Source organism: Equus przewalskii, chromosome 24 (assembly GCF_037783145.1).
Source record: "Equus przewalskii isolate Varuska chromosome 24, EquPr2, whole genome shotgun sequence".
NCBI classification, from domain to species: Eukaryota; Metazoa; Chordata; class Mammalia; order Perissodactyla; family Equidae; genus Equus; species Equus przewalskii.
In genome coordinates this window covers 30,604,891-30,624,816 of record NC_091854.1, presented here as the reverse complement: position 1 = coordinate 30,624,816, position 19,926 = coordinate 30,604,891, and the positions used below count along the sequence as shown (strand labels likewise).

Below are 19,926 nucleotides of genomic sequence, written 5' to 3'. Positions count from 1 at the left end.
CTTTAGGTTTGGGCGGGGTGCGGGGATTTGTCCAGCGCAGAGCCCAGCGCTATGCCTGTCACAGTCAGTGCCCAGGATAGGTTTATGGAATCACTTAATGTATCCTCTACCCCCAGCAACACGTGCTGAATGAAACTGATTCTTCCTGTGTGCGTGTTCTCTCCTACAACCAGAACCTACTTTTTGTGTTGATTAGTACTCTGCGTTAGCCATTTGAAGAGCAGAATTCCAAGTTATATAGAACAGTGGTCATCTGATTTTGTTTCTTTGTTTCTTCTGATCATCTACAGATCACTTCTGAAGTTTGAAAAGCCCATGGGCTGTCTCTTTCATCTTGTTTGATAAAAGGAGAAAACCGTAACAGAAATGATGGGAAGGCTATGGTGGTCTTGACGTAACCTAGTGAGGTGATGCATATGGTTTAAAATCTTAGATATAGAAAGCAGGTTATTAATACATTTAAGAAACAATAAAGTTACTGCTTACTTGCCTTTTACAGTATTTAGTATTATGCTAAATGCTTAGCACCTATTATCTTGTTTAAAACTAGTGATGACCCTGAGAGGTAGGTATTAAGATGCCCATTTTATTGATGAAGGCATTGAGGATAAGATCATGAAATAATCTCAAGGTCAGATGGCTAGTAGGTGGTAGATCTAGGATTCCATATGGATTTCTTTGATCCCACAACTTACTTTTCTATGCTGTTTTTTCTCTTTAGATAAAAGTAGAAACTCTCATATTGGGAGAGTTAATGCCCACATGAAAATCATTATCCTTTAATAATTCCTGGCCCATATGAAAATGCATAAACCAGTGAGTGAAAGATGGAATGAAAGGTTGGGCTAGGTTGGAGGTACCACATGTATTACTTTGCAGATATACTAGAAGATACTAACCCAGATATTAATGATGGTAGATTTGTTGGAAAAGAATTTTAAAAGAAATTAAAAGCCCATCCAGAAATTGCAGGCAAATGAGGGAGTGCAGTGTGAAAACGTGGAGGGGAAGGTGAGCTTATACATGAAATATTAAACAATTGCTGTTATAGTCCATGAATCAGTGGGATAACAAGAAACTGCCACAGTTCATTTTGGCCTCACTCATCTACCTCCTTCTTCCAAGGTCCTTCCTCGGTGGCTCTAGAGGAGTGGATGTTTCCTCTCGATTGTATGTATTCCTTTCCTTCATTTTATCTTTTCAGTCTGTGGGGTAATGGGCTCATTTCATTTAGCTTCAGAGGTTGAATGAAGAACAGGTACTTCCCCATTTGGTTGCCTCCTTTTGTTCTGCCATCTAATTTCTTTTAAGAGGATGCTAGCACATCTCATGAAATGCTGGGAAGAATGCTGGGGTCCTGGCTCTCAGAATGTCAGCAGTTGTTTTAACACCTCAGTCTCGTGTTCCCCTGTCCAGGAGCCTCTTGATGCTCCCTCCACAGAATAAAGCTCCAGCCCTCTCCTAGGGAATGGCACCTGCTCAGCTGCATGAGCAGAGGGAGAGGTCTGGGGGTCTAGCTGCCTTCGTCCCCCACTCCCTGGCTCAGAGGTAGGTGTGCTGCCAAATCCTGTGTCATTAGGGGGTCTATGTTGTAACACAGCTTGATGGCTTAGGGTTCAGCTTTCTTGATTCTGTTTTTATCTTCCAAAATTTGTTGCTAGTTTCCTCCAAATTCATAATAAAGGGTTAAAAAGTTTGAAGGAAAAACAAAATCAAGAAGCTTAACACTAACATGAGAAATTTGTAATTAATGACAGCACTGAGAAAAAGGTTAAATTGGCAGTATATAAAAGTAAATAAAAACATTACACACACAGGCATAGTTAGAGTCTCCTCAAGAGATGTGGCTGGTAAATTTTGGCCTCAGAATTCTTCATATTGATGAGTGAGTATGAGTATGCCCTGAGAATACTGCATTTTTAAGCAAACTTTTAAGTTAAGTATATAGAAAAGTGCACACAACTTCTAAGTGTACAGGTTGATGAATTTGTATGAAGTTAATACACTGGTGAAACTAGCATCCAAATCAGGTCACAGGACATTACTAGCAACCCGGAAGCCCTCTTCCAGTCACTCCCACTCCTCCCACCCCTGCTAAGGGTAACTACTAATCTGAAGTCTAACCCTGTAGATTAGTTTTTCTTGTTTTTGAATTTCGTGTAAATGGAAACATTCACTCTATAATCTTTTGTTCTTGTTTCTTTTCCCAGTGCTACATTTGTGAGACCCGTCCACGTCCACGTTGGGTGGTGGTTGTAGTTCATTCATTCTTATTGCTATAAGTATTCTGTCCAGTGAATATAACACTTAACTCTTTTCATTTTAATTTTGACAGACATTTGGGTAATTTCCAGTGTGGATATATTTAAAAAATATACTGCTGTGAACATTCTCTTAGGTGTCTTTTGGTGCACGTCTGTACTTGTTTCTGTTGGTTCCATACTGAGAGTGAAATGACTAGGTCCTAGGTATGTGTATATTAAGCTTTAGTAGATATGCCAAACAGTTTTACAAAGGGACTGTATCAAGTTTCACTCCCACAGCGGGTTGTGAAATTTCTATTGCTCCAGCATTTTATCAAACGTTGATAAATCTTTATCAACATTTGGGCTGTCTGTCTTTTAAATTTTACCCATTCTGGTTGGTGCTAGTGGTACATCACTCTGGTTTTAATTTGAATTTCCATGATGACTCTGAGGTTAAGCCCCTTTCCAGCAGTTTATTGGCCATTTGTATCTAGTTTTTGTGAAAGGCCTGATTATGACTTTTGCCAAGTTTTCTATTGGGTTGTCTGCCTTTTTCTTATTGAGTTGAAGATTTCTTATTGATTTATATATTCTAGATATGAATATTTTGGATATATGTATTGCAAAAATCTTCTTGCATATGTGGCTTGCCTTTTCATTCTTTTAATGATGTCTTCTGATGAACAGAAATTCTGTCATGTTTTACACTTTATTAATTTTTGCTTTGTAGTTACTACTTTTTGGGTCCTGTTTAAGAAATCTTTGCTTGCCTCAATATCATAAAGGTATTGTTTTACGCTTTCTTCTAAAAGCTTTGTTATTTTAGAGTATATTGATTTAAAAAAATTTAAATGCGTTTGTTCATATGTCAGCTTGATCTATGGAAAACAGTTAAACACTAAATAAGGTTAAATAACCACTTCGCCACAAACTTCCTGCCTGTGTTATATTTGGCAAGGCAAATTAGCATTCTGAACTTAATTTCTCAACAATGAGTGGGGATAATATCTACCTAAAAATATTGTTGTGAGCATCATATCTATCAAAATGTAAACTATTATTAAAAGTCAGCTATTATAAAAGACATTTTTGGGACAATTGAGGCTATTTGAATATAGACTGGATTTTAGATAACTTCAGAGAATTGTAATTAATTTTGTGATTGTGTAGGAGAATGTCCTTATTAGGAGACGCATGATGAAGAATTGAGAGGTCAATATGATGTCTCAGTTCATTTTCCATAAGTTCAGCAAAAAGAACAAAATCCTCAAATATTTAAATACGGCAAACTGGTAAAATATTTTCAATTGTTGAACCTAGTTATCATATATGTGGATATTCGTTGTGTGCAATTCTTTCAACTTTTTGGCATGTTTGAAATTTTCATGATAAAATGTTCATGGAAAAGTTAGCTATTAATGAAGTTATAGCATTCTTTTATTTAACATATTCTTCAAAGCTGAAGGTACATAAGGATGTAATTAAATGGATTTTGAGTATCTTGGCTCATCTTGTCTGGGAAAGGAGATTAAAATGCATTAAGAATAAAAAGTGAATGACAGCATTGCATGGTTGAGTGGGATAAAGCTGAGCTACTTCCACAAAATCTTGGCATTGCTGGAGATAGAAGGAAGGAAAGGGTGAGGAAGAGATGTGGGAGGTACTGAGTGCCTGTTAAGTTACCCTGCTTAAATGCTGTACGTACTCTCACTTTTGATTTAAAAAGCAGCTCTGTGAGGTAGGTAATATTAGAAAAGTTCTGTATGTCTTGGATAACTTGGCTAACACAGCCGCTAGATGGTGGAGCGGGATATGAACTCAGATCTGTGTTTCATCTTTCTTTCTTCTTTCCTCCCTCCCTTTCTTCTTTATGAAGAAGGTTGTTTTTTAAAATGAATGTTACGTTTTTCATTGTAGAAACTCTAGAAAACACATATCTAACAATTAGATTTGCTGCATAACAAAGCATCCCAAAACTTAGTGGCTTAAGACAATATACTTTTACTCAGCTCACAGTTCTGCTGGCCAGCAGGTGGGCTAGCTGGGTGCTTCTGATCTGGGCTGAGCTCGGCTGTCACGAGGCTCATTCACATGTCTGGGATGACGAGGCCAGCTCCTCCAGGTCGTCTCCCATCCCATGGCAGACTAGCTTGGACTTGTTCTCCTGGAGAAGAAGATGAACCAAGAGTGCAAGCAGAAGTCCACTGGTCTCTAGGGCCCAGGCTCGGAGCTGGTACAGTGTCGCTTCCCATCTATTTTAGTCCACACCGTAGACTGGTGGGGGTGGCTTTAACAACATACATTTATTTCTCCCAGTTCTGGAATGCTGGGAAGGCCAAGATCATGGTGCCAGCATATTTGGTTCCTGGTGAGAACCCTCTTCCTGGCCACCGTCTAGTTATGTCCTTACATGGCCAGGGGTGGCAGGGGGAGGCGGCACAGAGAGAGATGCATTCTGGTCTCTCTTCTTCTCATAGGGACCCTAGTCCCAATATGGGTACACCCTCATGACCTCATCTAAACCTCATTACTCCTAAAGCCACCACCTCCAAATATTATCACATAGGGGTTTTAGGGCTACAATGTATGAATTTGGGGGGACACAAATATTCAGCCCATAACACCCTCTGTTGTTCAAAGCCAGTTACAAGGCCAGCCCAGATTCAGGGAGTGAGGAAGTAGACCCTTCCTCTTGGTGAGAGGAGATGAGAAGTAGCGTCGTAAAGTGGTGAGTGGATGGTGAGGAGTAGGGGTGGGAGGTCGGGGGGAGAATGCCTGCAGCCGTATTTGCAAACAGTCTTCCAGAACATAGAAAAGTAAACATCCCTTAAATCATTCCTAATACCACCGTCAAGAGGTAATCGTTGTTAATATATTTAAAGGGTTCTGCATGAGCTGGTCCCTGCCAACTTCTCCAGCTTCATCTCATTACTTGGTCGACTTGGAAGCCAAACTGTTTTTTGAGTATGCCGGGCCCTCCATCTTCTTCTTTGTAGAACACACTCTCTCTCTCTCTCTCTCAGAATCTCTCTGGTTTTCCATGGCAAGATGTTTCCAGAGCTGCAACCAGTGATGAGGTAGGCATGGCCCTTGCCTAGAACTAGGTGGCTGGGTTCTATCCCAGCTTTCACTACCTAGCTGTATGACTTAGGACAAATCACTTAATCTCTCTGGTTTCTTCATGTTTGTCTGCAGAATCAGGGAATCTAACCTAGCAATTTTGGGGATCCCTCCTTGCCATGTGACTCGAGAGAGCAAATAATGGCTGCCGCTTATTGAACGTCTGTTGTGCATCAGATGCTTTGCATATATCATTAAAATTAATCCTCAATCCTATGGGACAGGTACTGTCATTACCTCTATTTGTAGAGATGAAGAAAGTGAGGCTTGGAGAGGTTTTATAGCTTGCCCAGACACCCAGATAAGTAGGGGATGGAGTTAGGATTTGAATCCAGGACCAACTGACTAGAGAAAGCCTGTGCTCTTAAGATCAGCCTGGTTGACTGCAGTAAAAAAAAAAAAAGACAATCACTGTTAATGTGTTGGTATATTTCCTTCCATTGTGTTGTCTATGCATGTATAGAGGCAGATGTCTTTTAAGAGTATCATTCACATTTTAGAATCAAATTTGTGTTGTTAATTTCCCTTAACATTATGTTGTAGGTATTTTCCCAGATATTAAATATTCCTTGAAAATCGGGCTTACTCTAAGATGTAAAGGCAACCGATGTAAATTGCTGTGTTCCAGGCGTGGTACTAGGTACTTTCACACAGTTATCTTGACTAAAAAGCAAGTTTTCTTTTAACTTTCAGGATTGACATTCTGCCACCCAATAAAGAATTCATTTGCTGCTGCAAAGAACAAACAATAGATTTTGTGTGAAAAGATCCGGAGAAAATGATAATGGTTAAGATATATCGGCAATGCCTGTTTTTCTCTTGAAAGCCTAACCTGTGGACCTTGACTGCTTAGCAAAGGGCGGTCCCCCTGCTGTAAGTGGTGGCAGGGTTGGAACGTTGGCAGTAGGCAAGGCTATGTGCTCTCCATTTCTCCCTGTTGATTAAAAAACCATTTTTACTGGATTAGCTCATATGTTAAAGTTACATTGAAGACCACTGCAGACTGTTTCAGTGATCAATTTATTTGCAAAGGCTTGGGTTTTGATTCCGTGAACAAAGTAATAGTTTGTTAGAGAAGAAGGTGTGGTGGAGGGAACACATCCATTTGTGATGGTGAGAGATTAATTACATTCATGAATCAGTAGGTGTAGAGCACTGTGGAACTTTTGGGATTGTTCCTACGTGAGCTTCTCTGTCCCACTGGCAGGCTCTATGTCCTGAGCAATCAATCAGAAAATATAGCTCTTGTACCTGAGAGACCACTTGTCGAGCCCTGTCATTTTATAGGTGAAACCACATTGTTATTCTTAGTTTATTTGACTGATCTGGCTGTATTTCAGGATCATGTTGAATATCAGTTCTTATTGCAGGCACAGCATAATGTGATAAAGGGCATAAAATTTGAAGACCAAAGACCAAGGTTTGCACCAAGTGGCTGTTGACTATGGGCGAATTTCTTAATTTCTTTAAGTTTCAGTCTTCTTATCTGTAACCACAAAAGCTTCAGTCTTCTTAGAGTTGTTGTGAAGATTGATACATTTTACATGTGTGCTGTCTAATACGGTAGTTGCTAACTATAAGTGGCTATTGAGCACTTGAAATGTGGCTAGTCCAAATTGGGTTGTGCTGTGAGTGTAAATACACCCTGGATTTTGAAGACTTAGTATAAAAAAAATTTGAAATATCTCATTGGTTACCTTTTTCTCCTGACTGCATGTTGAAATGCCAATATTTTGTACTCATTGAATTAAATAAAATTTATTTTTAAAATTAGTTTACTTCTTATTTTTTTTAAATGTGGCTACTAGAAATTTAAAAATTACCTATGTGACTCATATTTGTGGCTTGCATTACATTTCTCTTGGACAGTGCTGTGCATACGTGGAAGTTCTCTGTAGAACATAGCATACAATGTGAATATTAGTTACAGCTCAAAAAAGTTTGGACAGTTTAGTTGAATGGATAGGGATTCTAAGTGATATCATGGAGCTTATTATTTTTACTAAATTTCTAATGCAAGCTTTTATTTAGTCGTGTTAATTTTTCCTCTGTATGTGAAGTAGGGAAGGAGTGATAATTCAATTCTGTGAGCAAATAACAGTAACTTCAGTGTTTTGAGCTACAGTGATTCAGGCATTGTGCTAGTACTGTATTAGGTAGGATTTCTTTGGTTACAAGTGAGAGACCTAATTTGAATGAACTGAATTGAAAAAGGGGGATCTTGTCTCTGTAGAAAGAGTCGAGGTACATCTGGGCCCCTTGAGTTCCTAGGATGTAAATGCTGTTTTCCCTCTCTCTCCCGCCCTCCCTCTCTCTCTCCCTCTCCCCCCTCCCCCTCTCCCCCCTCCCTCTCTCCCTCTCTCAAATTTACTTCTCCCTCCTTGGCAACGTTGTTCTCTTGAAGCACTTATCTCCACGTGTCAGAAAGCATGGTTCCTGAACTCCTGCCTGTCATCCTTGCACTAGGGAAAGACTGAGACTTACCCTCTCTGGTTTACATTGAAAAGTCCTGTGAAAAGGCTGTGGTTCACCTAGCTTGGTTTCAGGTACCCACCCCTGGGCCATGGCAGCTCTCATTCCAACCACAGAGGAGGAGGATTTCCCAGAGAAGGGGAGTATTGCTCTTGGCTGGTAAGAGAATGCATGTACACTATACCTGCCCTAGCTAATTTAATAAGTCAGCTGTTCAGTGGAGTATTACTCCAATTTGGAAATGAGGACACTAAGGCTCAAAGAAGTTACATATTTTTCCAGAGTTTAAACATCTGGGCTGGAAGCCCAGGTCTGTCTATCTCCAAAGCCGTGATCTTAACTACTACGCTGAGTATAGCAAGAGAGTTCTAGCTAGTAAATTGGCTTTGTGTTGACTTAAGTTTTACTGAATTAGCAATTTGCTGTTTTATTCCCTACCAGATTGCTTCCCACTGACACATGATGGGAGTGAAAGTAAGGAAACTGGCCTCATGGTAGCACCTAGTACATTTTTCTTGAATTGAAAACCAACTCTGCTCTGCTCTCCAGTCTTTCAGCCAGAGCTTTAAAGGTCATAAAAAAGCTCTACCATAGTTGGTCTTTGTACTAACGGGCTTAAAAAACATACTTATCACCACTAGAGCATTTTGGTTTTGTAATTTGTCATCTTACACCTTCTTTTGAGTCCTTCCTTATCTCATTTTTCACCAACACATGGTTCCCTATAGTCTGTACCACTTGGTCATAGTGATTTCAGAGGCAAAGATGGGAGTGGCATCTTTTGTTATTCATAAACAATATCTGGCTTAAAGGAAATATTCTTTAAAAATGATGATCCATCAGTCTTTCAGAAAAACGATCTGGAGTGTGTGCATCTCCTACTCAGATCAAAAAGTCAAAAATTTCAAACAAAAATGATTTCAAAAGGTTATAAGTGTAAGTGTGCTTTCTTTAACCCAATAGAAATGATTTTATTTACTTAGGAAAATAGCAGTAAGTGACAACTTTATTGGCTGACTTCATATTAAGCAGTGTGATGGAATTCTAAGAGCTCTGGCCAGCACTGGTCAGAAGACCTGTCCCCTATATGTAGCTCTGTGGCCTTAAGCAGTAAGAACTGCAATGGGTAACCTTCGTTGGATGCTGAACACTATCCAGAGCACTTTTCCCTTATGTCTTTCATGCACTCTTCCCAGGGGCAGTAGTCATTCATTTGTGTATCAAGTATTTGTCAGGTGTCTGTGCTGTGTCAGGCATGGAGTTAGGGACCAAACATGGCCTTGCCATCATGGAGTTTACAATCTGATGGGAAATCATATATGTAACAGGAAATTTCAATGTAGTGTGTTGTAAGTGCCATGTTACAAGATGTACCATGTTCGGTTGGACCATATGGAATTGTATCTAACTTGGTGTTGAGAACTTTGATGGTTTCGTGGGGGGAAATGCTATCTATGTAGGGATCTGAAGTGCAAGCAGGAATTGGCCAAACAGGAAATCCTAAAGAAGCTCTATGTCTGACTTAGAGAGAGGATGAGAAGAGGGGAAGTGGTGAGGGCTGAGTCTCCAGAGGGAAGTAGCTGGTTTTAGAATGTGGAAGGTCCTTTATGTTAAATACCTGAGACTCAGGGCACTGGGAAATCCTCAAATGATTTTAAGCAGCTGACTCACAGAATTGGATCTGCAGTTTAGAAAGCTCAAGCATGAATCTATGTGCTCATTCTCTGCCTCAATTTTCTCATCTCTATATTGAAAGGGATGGTCTACCCTTTACAGCTCCTTCCAACTTTAATATGCCATACATTTCTCCTATTCTGGAAAAACTTAATTCCATGCTGATTTGCAGGTCTCTTGGGTAGCAAGGCAAAGATCCTACTGGTGCTTGATGAGGTGAGTTTTGGGAATGGGGGAGTTGAGAGTGGGGACAGGCAGCTGGAAGGATGATAGGTCATTTCCACTGGGAAATGGGGAAATGGGAAGGTTGCGCAGGTTTCTCCGTCTCCTGAAAGGGAGCAGGTGGATAGCTTTAGCCTCTTGGCAAACAGGTGGAATGGCACCTGCCCCACTTCTAGTACAGATGAAATCTGTTATTTTCCAAAAATTAAAGTGTTACATACTGAGATATTTACTCATGAAATGATGCAAGTCTGGAATGTGCTTAAAAGTAGTTAGGAACATGATTGGCCATGACTCAGTAATTGTTGATGCTGAAAGGGGTCCATTATCTCATTTTCTCTACTTTTGTATATGTTTGAAAATTTCCATAATGGAAAGTAAAAGATACAACAATAAGATAAAGATGCCCTGACTTATTGCCCAAGCTGCTTATTTACTTTTAGCACAATGGAGAAAGCATTAAACTCTCTCATTTGCCCATATTGAAATAAATAGGCTCAGAACCACTGTGTCATAAAGGCTGATACTTTGCTTTAAGTTCTGTATCAACTTGGATGGCTTAAAATGTTGCAGGCTACACTGAGATTATCTGAGCAGATCAAAGAAAGAGAATTACTCCCCAAGGAAGGGGCAGTTCTTCTAGGGAGCTCACTGAGGACATAGGCAGGGTTCTGCGGCTCTGGGCTGGATCTGCCCAGGAAGGCAGTCTCTGCATAGCAGGGTGAGGTGGAGAGATCCCTGGCTTTGGAATTATACATAATAGGCTCAGCTGTGTAGCAGTCGAAGGACAATGACAAGAAATACAAAATAGATAACATTCATTAAACTCTACATGCAGGCACTATGCTAAGTGCTTCTGTACTATATATATCATGCAATTCTAATGGCTGCCCTATAGATGCTGCTGTTTTACTGATGAGGACACTGAGGCATAGAGAAGTTACGTAATTTGTCCATGACCACGTGGACTTTGTGTAATTCCTGGTAAATGTTATGGTAAATAAATAACTGAAATCCAGTGCTTAGGTTGCAGTTATCCCAGTTAGGATCAGGTTTGGATGCCTGTAACAGAAAAAAGCAAAATAATAATGGCTTAAAGCAAAATAGCTTCTCTCTCACCTTTAAGAAGTCTGGAGCTAATCAGTCCAGGGCTGCCATGGTTCTGTGGGGATCAGCTTCCTTCCATCCTACTGCTTCATTGTGAAAGTCTTCTATCCTCAACATCACCTCATGGTCCAAGATACCTGCTGGAGAGCCATATTCCCAGCAGAAGCAAAGGAAAAGGAATGCAAGAAGGGCATACTGCCCATCCTCCCTTTTAAGGACACATACCAGAAATTTCACATGTTATTTCTGCTTATATGACAGTGACCACAACTTAGTCCCATGTACTTACCTAGCAGATTATGGAAAACTTGCATGTGGCAGGTCTCAGACGTGAAAGAAATCTGCATTCTCTATACTGTATGGCCATGTACCCAGCTAAAGATCAAGGGTTCTATTAGCATAGAAGATGGAAAGGAATATTGGGGACACTAATGATCACTGCTTAGCCCGTGCTCAGCTGCGTTTCAGAGCTCTGTCTCCTTGGGTGTGAAATGGGCATGGTATCCTTCTCAAAAGACCTTTCACATTTAGCAGGTAAATATGTGAAAACCCAGGCACTTAATTTAGTGCTCAGGAAATGAGGTTCCTTCCCTCCAGTTCGATGTGGTCAAGTGGGCAGCAGAGGTTTGGTGCCCTGGAGACTCAGCACCTAAGAATTGGCTCTGCCTCTGTCTGGGGTGTCATAGAGGGTTTGCCACCTGCTCTAGGGCTCAGAACCTTTAGACACAAAGGGGCGACAGAGAATAAGTATCGACCTTTTACGCATCTTGAGCATAAAATCATATATAAGGAGCTCAGGGCCAAACATGGGAATATCCGGGATTGAGGGAGACTTCTGCTTCTGTGTGGATTTGCACCTGGCTGGAGAACTGTTTACCACACGAAATCTTTCAGACTGTTTTCCCCAAGAGTGAGAGCAGTGAGCACAGAGCCAGCTTATGGAAGTCTGTCCGTGTCTGTCCATGAAGTTTCCCTACTTGTAAGATGACGGATGAAGGGAACAGGTGCTGCTGTGAGTTACTCTTGAAATGGTAATGTAGGTGTAACACTGTTATTCCACAAGCATGTCCTTGAAAAGTCAAGCGTAAGTTGAATGTTAGCAAATGGAACTGTTTTAAGTGAGCTGACTAAGGAAACCCATGGTGAATTTTTCTGTAAGCTAAAAATGGCCTCCCAATTTTTTGCGTTTTCGTCTGATTAGCAGATTCTTATTGAGCACCTATTACTTGACAGGCACTGTGCTAGGCCTGGAACAATGTGATGAATATTGTCTTTTACCTACCAGAGTTGCTAAAAATGTCTGAATTATAAACAGACAATTAATATTCTCAGGCTAACATATAGTCAAATAATAATAAAATTTGTTACATCAATTCTAAAACAGTTTAAAATATATTAACATTTATGCAATCTTGAAGCATCTTAAATTTGACAGTATGTCATGTGTGTCACACTTTATTAGTATATCTTTCTTGATGCTATGACATTTAAAATGGATGATTTCTTAGACCTGATGAAATGCAGCATTTGACTGGGGCTTTCTGTTTATTGTGTGCTTTCATGTGCCTTATTTCATGTGATTCCTCCTATGAGGGAGGGCAGGTAGTCTCCTCGACTTTACAGAAGGGAAAGTGGCTATGAGTGGCAAGCAGACTAGAGAAAACTTGATGTGGGAGGTCCAGAACTCAAACATAGTTGTATTTTCTCCTCCAAAGCTAGTGGTTTTTCCACCATGCCTTGATGTTTTTTTAATCTGCAAACATACATATTTATACACATACACGTGTGTGAATGAAATAGAGGTCAAGTTTTTTTTAAGGCTAGGAGGTTGCTTTTAATGGAAATAAAGTTATTTTTTTTCCTTCTAGTGATTTAAACTAGGCTGAAGAGTAGCAGAGTATCAGTTTTCAGGAGAACAACATAGAAAGTCTTCTAAGCCAAATGGTTACAAAACAAGATTGCCTCTTGAGAAGTTACATTAATTGAAAACTTTGTTTCACTGAGCAGAACCTGCCATGTGGGTAGTGAAGCAAAGGTCATCCCCGTAAGGTGCCCAAACCATTTTTCACTGACTGCACTTAGGTCAGATCCAAGGAATGACCCAGACGTCCTCCACCCTTCACTTTGACCCCTGGAATTGCTTCTTCAGACTGGAGCAGCGGCCAAAGCATGAACAGAGAGATGGGAGTTTGAATCTTCACTGATAGTTAGCTGTGTGAGCTTGGGCACGTTACGTAACCTCTCCAAGTCTGCCTCAAAACAAGCATAACCTGGGCCTGGCCAGTGGCATAGTGGTTAAGTTCATGCACTCCACTTCTGTGGCCTGGGGTTTGCGAGTTAGCATCCTAGGTGTGGACCTACATGCCGCTCATCAAGCCTTATGCCATGGTGACATCCCAAATAAAATAGAGGAAGATTGACACAGATGGTAGCTGAGCAACAATCTTCCTCAAGCAAAAAGAGAGAGATTGGCAGCAGATGTTAGCTCAAGACCAATCTTCCTCACCAAAAAAAAAAAAAAAAAAAAGGATGTCCTCTCTGCAGGGTTGTTGGAAAGGTGAGAGTAAGGTAGGTATGGTACCTGGCACATGGTGAGTGATCAGTGGCAGTTGATTTTATTATGACTAGAGCTTTGAGGAGGCACAGGTTTCAGGGTATTGAGTTATCTTTAATAATACGCCCTTCCTGGAAGATTTGTCCTGTCTTCTGGGAGACCCAGCACTCTGTCAGGCGTCAGGAACAGACAACCTCTATCCTAAGGAATATTGTAGGAGTAGTTGAGATTTTCTTGTATTAAATATTGTCACCTCACTCATTTCTTTCCAGCATACTTCCTCTCTCTCGTTTGTTGCTCTCTGTTTAACTCTTGACAGCTGCCACTATTTATGCAGCATCCTATAATGAAACCTTGATTAACTGGGCCTTTGCAACCGCAATACTTAAATGGTCATGGTTCCCCCCCCCCCCCCCCGGGCTTCATTTGGAGGAGAAGGAGGGAAATGGCAACTAAAGTTTTGAGAAGATAGGAAAATTTGAGAACTAGAGAGAATCCTGTAATTCAGCACCTTCAATTTTATTGCTAAGAGAAGGAGAATGATTGTCAAGGCTTCTCTGCTGATTAATAATTGAGTCAGGAGAGGATTCCCAGTCCTTTGCTTTTTCTTCTGGACCGTGGCCTATAGATGTGGCTTTTGGTATCTGTCTTGGTGTTGTTACTTCTCCAGCTTTTGCCGCTCTGCCACAGGTCTCAAATTCAAATGCCTGCAGGGGCTGACTGATGGTGGGAACAAGTTGGGCAGGCTGGGTGTCGTATGCTGGAAAGTAGTGGTGAACCGTGGCACTCCAACTGGAGCTGTGTACCTTCTCTGAAGGCGTCTATGCTAAAAATTAAAACAAAACAAAAAAAAACAGTGTAGGACAAACAAAACGTCTGGGGGCCAAACAAGCACTCCGTTTGAGTGTGTTGCACTGTCTATATCCACAGGCCTTATTCTTATTGAGACATGCTGCCAAAGAATGTTTCAATACTGTTTATTGATTTATACTAGTTAAAGCAGAAAATGGAAGAAGTGTGTCTTAGAAACCTGACCCTAATATGTTTTGCAGCAGAGAGAACAGAACAGAAGCTCTGCCTCATTTACTGTCTGGTTAGCCAGGATTCTTTCTTGTCCAAGTATCCATGTGAATTCAGATGTCAGGATATAGGACATTCACAACTGGGAACACTACGACCTCCCGGTACTGGAGGTTTGGCCATACATAGATGTTCAAACATTTCTAACTGGGACCCATAGTGAGAAATACATTTGTGTCATTATTGAGTAGAAACACACACACGTCACACAAATCCAAAACAATACTTGAAGAAATAACATCTTACCATGTGCCCAAAACAGATGCTTCCCGACCTATTTCACTTTTATTAAAATAATGGTCCTGAATTGCAAAGTTTATTTTACAGTCTACTAGTGGGCAACAACATATATTTTTAAAAAATCCCTAGACTTGGTGATACCAATATATTTTTATTTATTCATTAATTCGGTAGATATTTATTCAATCTCTAGTGAGTGTGAGGTGCTCTTTATGGCATCATGGGGGATACAGACATGAGCAAAATATGGATTTTTGTCTTCAAAGAGTCTGAAATCTAATAAGACAAGCGTGAAAATATCTAAAAACTCAAGGCAGAACAATCACTTCACATTATACACAATGCTTTTGTATTACCATGCATCGTAATGATAATAAATCTCTTAAGTAAGCACTGCAGATTTTAGCCTAATTTTACAGATAGAATGCTGTGTTTTTGAAAAAGTGACTTATCCATATAAAGATAGTCAAACAATAATAGTGATGATAGATAGCATTTGTTAAGCACATACTAGATGTTAGGCACTGATTTAATTCTCACCACAACCTTCTTCTGATGGTACTGTTATTATGCTCATTTTACAGAGGAGAAAAGCAAGGCAGAGAGGTTAAGTAACTTGCTCAAGGTCGTCGAGCTTGACAAGAGGTAGAGGTAGGATTTGATCCTAGGAAATATGGTTCCAGAACCTGCATCTTACCATGTATTATAATATTGCCATCTATTATATATAGATGTAGATAATGTATCTAAACCATGTATTATAGTTCGTGGAAATCAAAAAGCACAGATCAGAATCCCAGGTAGGTTGTGGCATATATTCGTCTTCTGCCCCCACCACAAAAGTCGTGTGACATCCGCTGTGATGGGAGAGCATTTTGGGGCTGGGGAGGATGCAGAGGCATGGAGCCTAGCTCCTGAACATTCCTCAGGGTGGATAATCTTCAAATTAATAAAAGTGACTGAAGTCAGCAGTAGAAAAGGGAACGAATGCTCTTCCCCAAAGAGGGCATTGCATCCTTTGGCTCTGCCCCATGTGTGATGTATTCTTGAGATAAAACAAATTAGGGAGCAACCTTGATCTTGGACAAACAGAACAGTTTGGCTCTGAATGTTCCCCTTGAGTTTTACCAGTGCCACCTTCCTTCCTAAGCATGGGTTTTCATTCACAGTCACGACAAGTTTCCATTAGCATAACCCTGGAAAATATAATACTTCACCTTTATGGTGCTTCTCCCATGGAGCAACTAGGGCTGTCGGGCACTGAGGATAGAGCTGTGCCCAAGCCAGGCCAATCATAGTAATAATGGAGAACATTTTTTAAGTACTTACTCTGTATGTGTTAGGTACTAATTTAATTCTTACTTCAACTGTATAATGATGGTATTTTTATGGTGCTCTATTTTATAGAGTAGAAAAGTGAGATCTTCATGGATAAGTGAACTCTATGAATTTGATCTTTAGGATAGTAAAGAAAACTTTAGTGTTGAAATTGGTGTATATTCCAGCTTAAGCCCCAAGCTAGTTTCTAGACTGTTGTAAATTAATCTGGCTATTGTATTTTCTTGTCTTAATATGTTCTTTGTGTCCCTAATTTTGTAGGGTTATTAATAATTTTAATTGATTTATGATAAATTAAGTGTAAAGACAAAAAAAAGATAGTCCCTGTATCCCATTCATGTTTTTCTTAAAATTTGTAAACTGGGGAGATAGATATCCAAAAATACAAGGCATATGTTTCATCTATAATTTCTTCCAGCAGTATGTCTGCAACTCTGAAAACAGTTGAGCAAAAATAACTGAGTACTCTTTTTTGAAAATAATTTTCCCTTTTCAAAAATAGTGTTCTCTAAATCCTCTTAATCCAGTGATTATAAATCCAGAATTTGTCAAGGCACAGATGGACACGAAGTATTTACTCTCCCCGGGGGTCAGTAATGACTTAGAAGAGAAGGAGAAGTTCAGGAAAAGGCTATTTAAAATGTTGCTGGAAAAGATCTAGTTGCTAGACTTTACAGAGTATTACTTCAGTCGAGTAACTAAAATTGCTCAATGCAATAGATTTGGAAAATGGAAAGTAGAAACTTTGTGTTTGAAATTTTATTACAATTTTAACTGCCACCACTCAAGTTGTTTGGTCTTGTTGTAAAAGAGTATTAACTGTGATTTGTGATTCTGGTCAGACCACACCTTCATCAGATAATGCGGTTAGGAAAGCAACTGGTCGGAGAATTTTGGTCTTCCCAGGACTGAAGGGATCTTGAAGACAGCACTCTTGGCCTCAACTGATTCATGCTTTTCCTACAAGAATTTGCATTTGAAAAGGTCTCTCAATCCAATTGCTTTATTTTATGTAGACATATGTAGAGCTAGAGATTCCAGGAAACTCTTTGGGTCCCACAGGATTTGGGCTGAAGCCTCTTACGTGCTATAGTTTGATTTTGTGTCCTTAAGTGATGAAAATAACAGCAGCAAGAGAAAGCCATGAAAGCAAAGCTGGCTTCGTGTGTGGGCTTAGGCAAATTTTACAGACATGCACTTTTTTCTTGCTTTGGTGATGAAACTCTGTCAAATGACTTTTGAAAAGCTCCTCACTTACTCATTGCAAATCCTAAAAGAGAAAAGGATCATTTTTTAAACAAGATTTTCACCTGGTCTTCAACTGAAATGATGAAAATAAGGGATCCTTCTGTGATCTTATTATTTTAGGTGAAAATGAACATTTGGTAATTGCATTTTGAGACTTAACAGAGTTATATTCAGGTTTTGTAAGCCTTGAAACTTACGCAGTGTTGGGGGCCCTCTTTAAGAATAAGAATACAAAATCACTCATATAAAATTGGGTACACATCCTTGAAAGAGACTCTGTAAGAAAGGGGCCCTGACTTTTAAGCTTCACTAACTTCGTGATAAATTCTCCTCTGAGAATGAGGGGCTGCTTTCTTTGCTCAGAATTATGAAAGAAAAAAAAGGGGAGGAGGCTAGAGAATGGAAAGAAATTCCTTGTCTAGCCTCTTTCCCAACCATCCCCTCAGGCCAGCTGAGTGGTATAGTCTTTTCTCCAGGTCCCAAGGTGAGTGATATCACAACCAAAACTACACCTGATTCAACCTTGCCGGCCCCCACCCCCCATTATTCCTTCGACAAATAGTTCCTAAAGAGGCACGTCTACTCACTAGGCGAAATGGACCCTAACTGCCTCCTAGCGTTAGAACAGCCAGCTCTTTGATACCTCACTTAGGGATCATCCCCATTCTGGGAAATGTGCACAATACTACTGTTTCTTTCTGTCCTAGCGTACATGTAAGCGTGGCATTTAACATGCGTTCTTTTTCTGCTCAATTGAGTTACCAGTCAGTTCCCCAGGACGGTCACCGTCGGCGTGGCTTTGACTTGCCGAATCTTCTAGCAAAGATAGGCTAAGTTATACGAAATGGGCGTGTCTGGGTCTTACCAAGAAACACCCTCATCCCCAAAGCTTACCAGGCAGACACCCAGCCCCTTTCTTCCTCACCTCACGCGGGACAATACCCTCCCTCCCACCCTGCCGCATTTTCCACCTTCAGCCCCCCTCCCCGAGAATCTCGCCTCCCCTACTACCTCTCTTTTCTTCCCTCCCCGTAGGCCAGCCGCGCTTGGAGCTGCCCTGCTGCGCGGCGGGGCGACGCGGCGACACCTATAGGATTGCTTCCGGGCACTCCCCAGACAGAGGGTGGCTGGCCCGGGGCCCGGAGCTCGGCAGGGCCGGCGGCTCGGCGTTGGCGGCACCGAGGACGCGCGCACCCGCCGCCCGCCCGCCAGCCCGCCCGCGCCCTCCCTCCCTTCGTCGCTCGCTCGCGCGGGGCGCCCAGAACCACGCTCTGCCCAGGGCGGTGGCTTCGCCGCGCCCCGCAAAGCTCTTCTCCGGTGGCCTCTCCCTCTTTCCCTCTTCTCTGCGTCATGTCGGGCACTTGATGGTTTTTTACCTTTTTAAATTCTCCCTTTCGCCCTTTGCACCTCCCACCTCCCCCTTCGTCTCCCAGAGTGATTTTTTTCCCCCTTCTCTGGGCTTGCCCATGAGCCTCCTCGGGAGCTACCGGAAAAAGACCAGCAACGATGGTTATGAATCCTTGCAGCTGGTGGACAGTAACGGGGACTTAAGTGCGGGGAGCGGCGGGGGAGGCGGCAAGCCGAGAGCGCACGGCGGGGCGGCGGCGCGGAGTCCCGCCCGGCAGCCTCAGGACCGCGCCAGCACCATGGACAGCTCAGGTAGCGCGGCGGGAGGGAGCGCCCCCAGGAACGCGCCGGCCCTGCACACGCGGCCCAGCCCCCTGCCCGAGGCTCCCGGCCCCGGCCTGGGAGAGGGCTGGACGGGGGCGGAGGCATTTAATACCACCAGGGTGTCGTGTCTCTAATTTCTCCAGTCCAGGGAGCTAGGAAATGTTAGATCAGTCCGGAGGCCCAGTGACCGTAGCGAGCGCCTCTTAATCTCGCTGGGCTGCTGAGTACACCAGCTGGGGGCGGCGCGGGGAGGAGAAAGGGGAGGGGAGGAGGGGACGGGAGAGCGGAGGGGGTGGCGCGAGGCGCGGCTGGGAAGGAAGGCGGGGAGAGGAGGCAGCAGCTTTCCTGCCCAGCTGGATGAGGGGGAGAGGTGAAGGAGCAAGTGCGTTGGTTGTTTTTGAAGCCTGCAGGACGGTATTTGTTCCAGTTAGGATTCTCGTAATGCTGATGTTATTTGCAGTTCTTTAAAGCTCTGCTGCTTCTCAACTCTGCTGTCTCCTAGGGTTAATGCTGTTACCTTTCTTGAGCAGTTTTCACCTGGGGATTTGGAGCCCTTTTACACAGATTGTGCGGTTTGCACAATGAAGTTTATTTCATCTGCTGTTGGCTTTGATCTCGTTTATCCTTTTGCATCGAGTGTACTAATGTTTCACAACCTTTACATGTAATGAAAATGGAAATTCCTCTAAACTTTGTGTCTGGGCTTGCAACCATCTTTCATAAAGCGTTTTACTAAGTTGAATTTCTCTCTTGAAAATGCTCTTTTAGCGATTTCCATAGGAAAACAGTCATTTAATATATCCATGTGGAAACAGGAGTATTACTATAGCTGTTTGCCTACCTTTTCAAGGAACCAGAATCAGAGGATTGTTTACATAGAGATAATTTATAATTGAAGTGCTCAGTGGTTTGAGCTACATTGCTGACTTTAATACTGGTCAGCTGAGGACTCCA

The 19,926-nt window shown here is 41.7% G+C and overlaps 1 protein-coding gene and 1 long non-coding RNA gene across 14 annotated transcripts in view; one reads left to right on the top strand and one right to left on the bottom strand.

Annotated features, from left to right (window-relative positions):
- The window catches only part of DNAJC6 (DnaJ heat shock protein family (Hsp40) member C6), a 134,931-nt gene that overhangs the window by 25,886 nt on the left and 89,119 nt on the right, over window positions 1-19,926 (top strand). For 2 of the 13 annotated variants that reach the window (XM_070592271.1, XM_070592270.1), the window contains exon 2: window positions 5,270-5,323. The exons of 7 other annotated variants lie outside the window; for them this stretch is intronic. Coding sequence is in view for 2 of the 6 variants with exons in the window: in XM_070592262.1 (XP_070448363.1) it covers window positions 18,666-18,960 (295 nt within the window). In the remaining 4 variants the exon portion in view is untranslated. Of the gene's footprint in view, window positions 1-2,976; window positions 3,032-5,269; window positions 5,324-18,377; window positions 18,961-19,266; window positions 19,387-19,926 lie in introns of those variants that run through there. 4 more of the 13 variants (XM_070592269.1, XM_070592262.1, XM_070592268.1 and 1 more) reach the window with 4 other exon arrangements.
- LOC139079128 (uncharacterized) lies at window positions 16,798-18,500 on the bottom strand. The gene is made up of 2 exons (XR_011532454.1): window positions 18,313-18,500; window positions 16,798-17,323 (listed from the first exon to the last, which is right to left on the bottom strand). It is a non-coding gene; the product is annotated as an uncharacterized lncRNA (long non-coding RNA).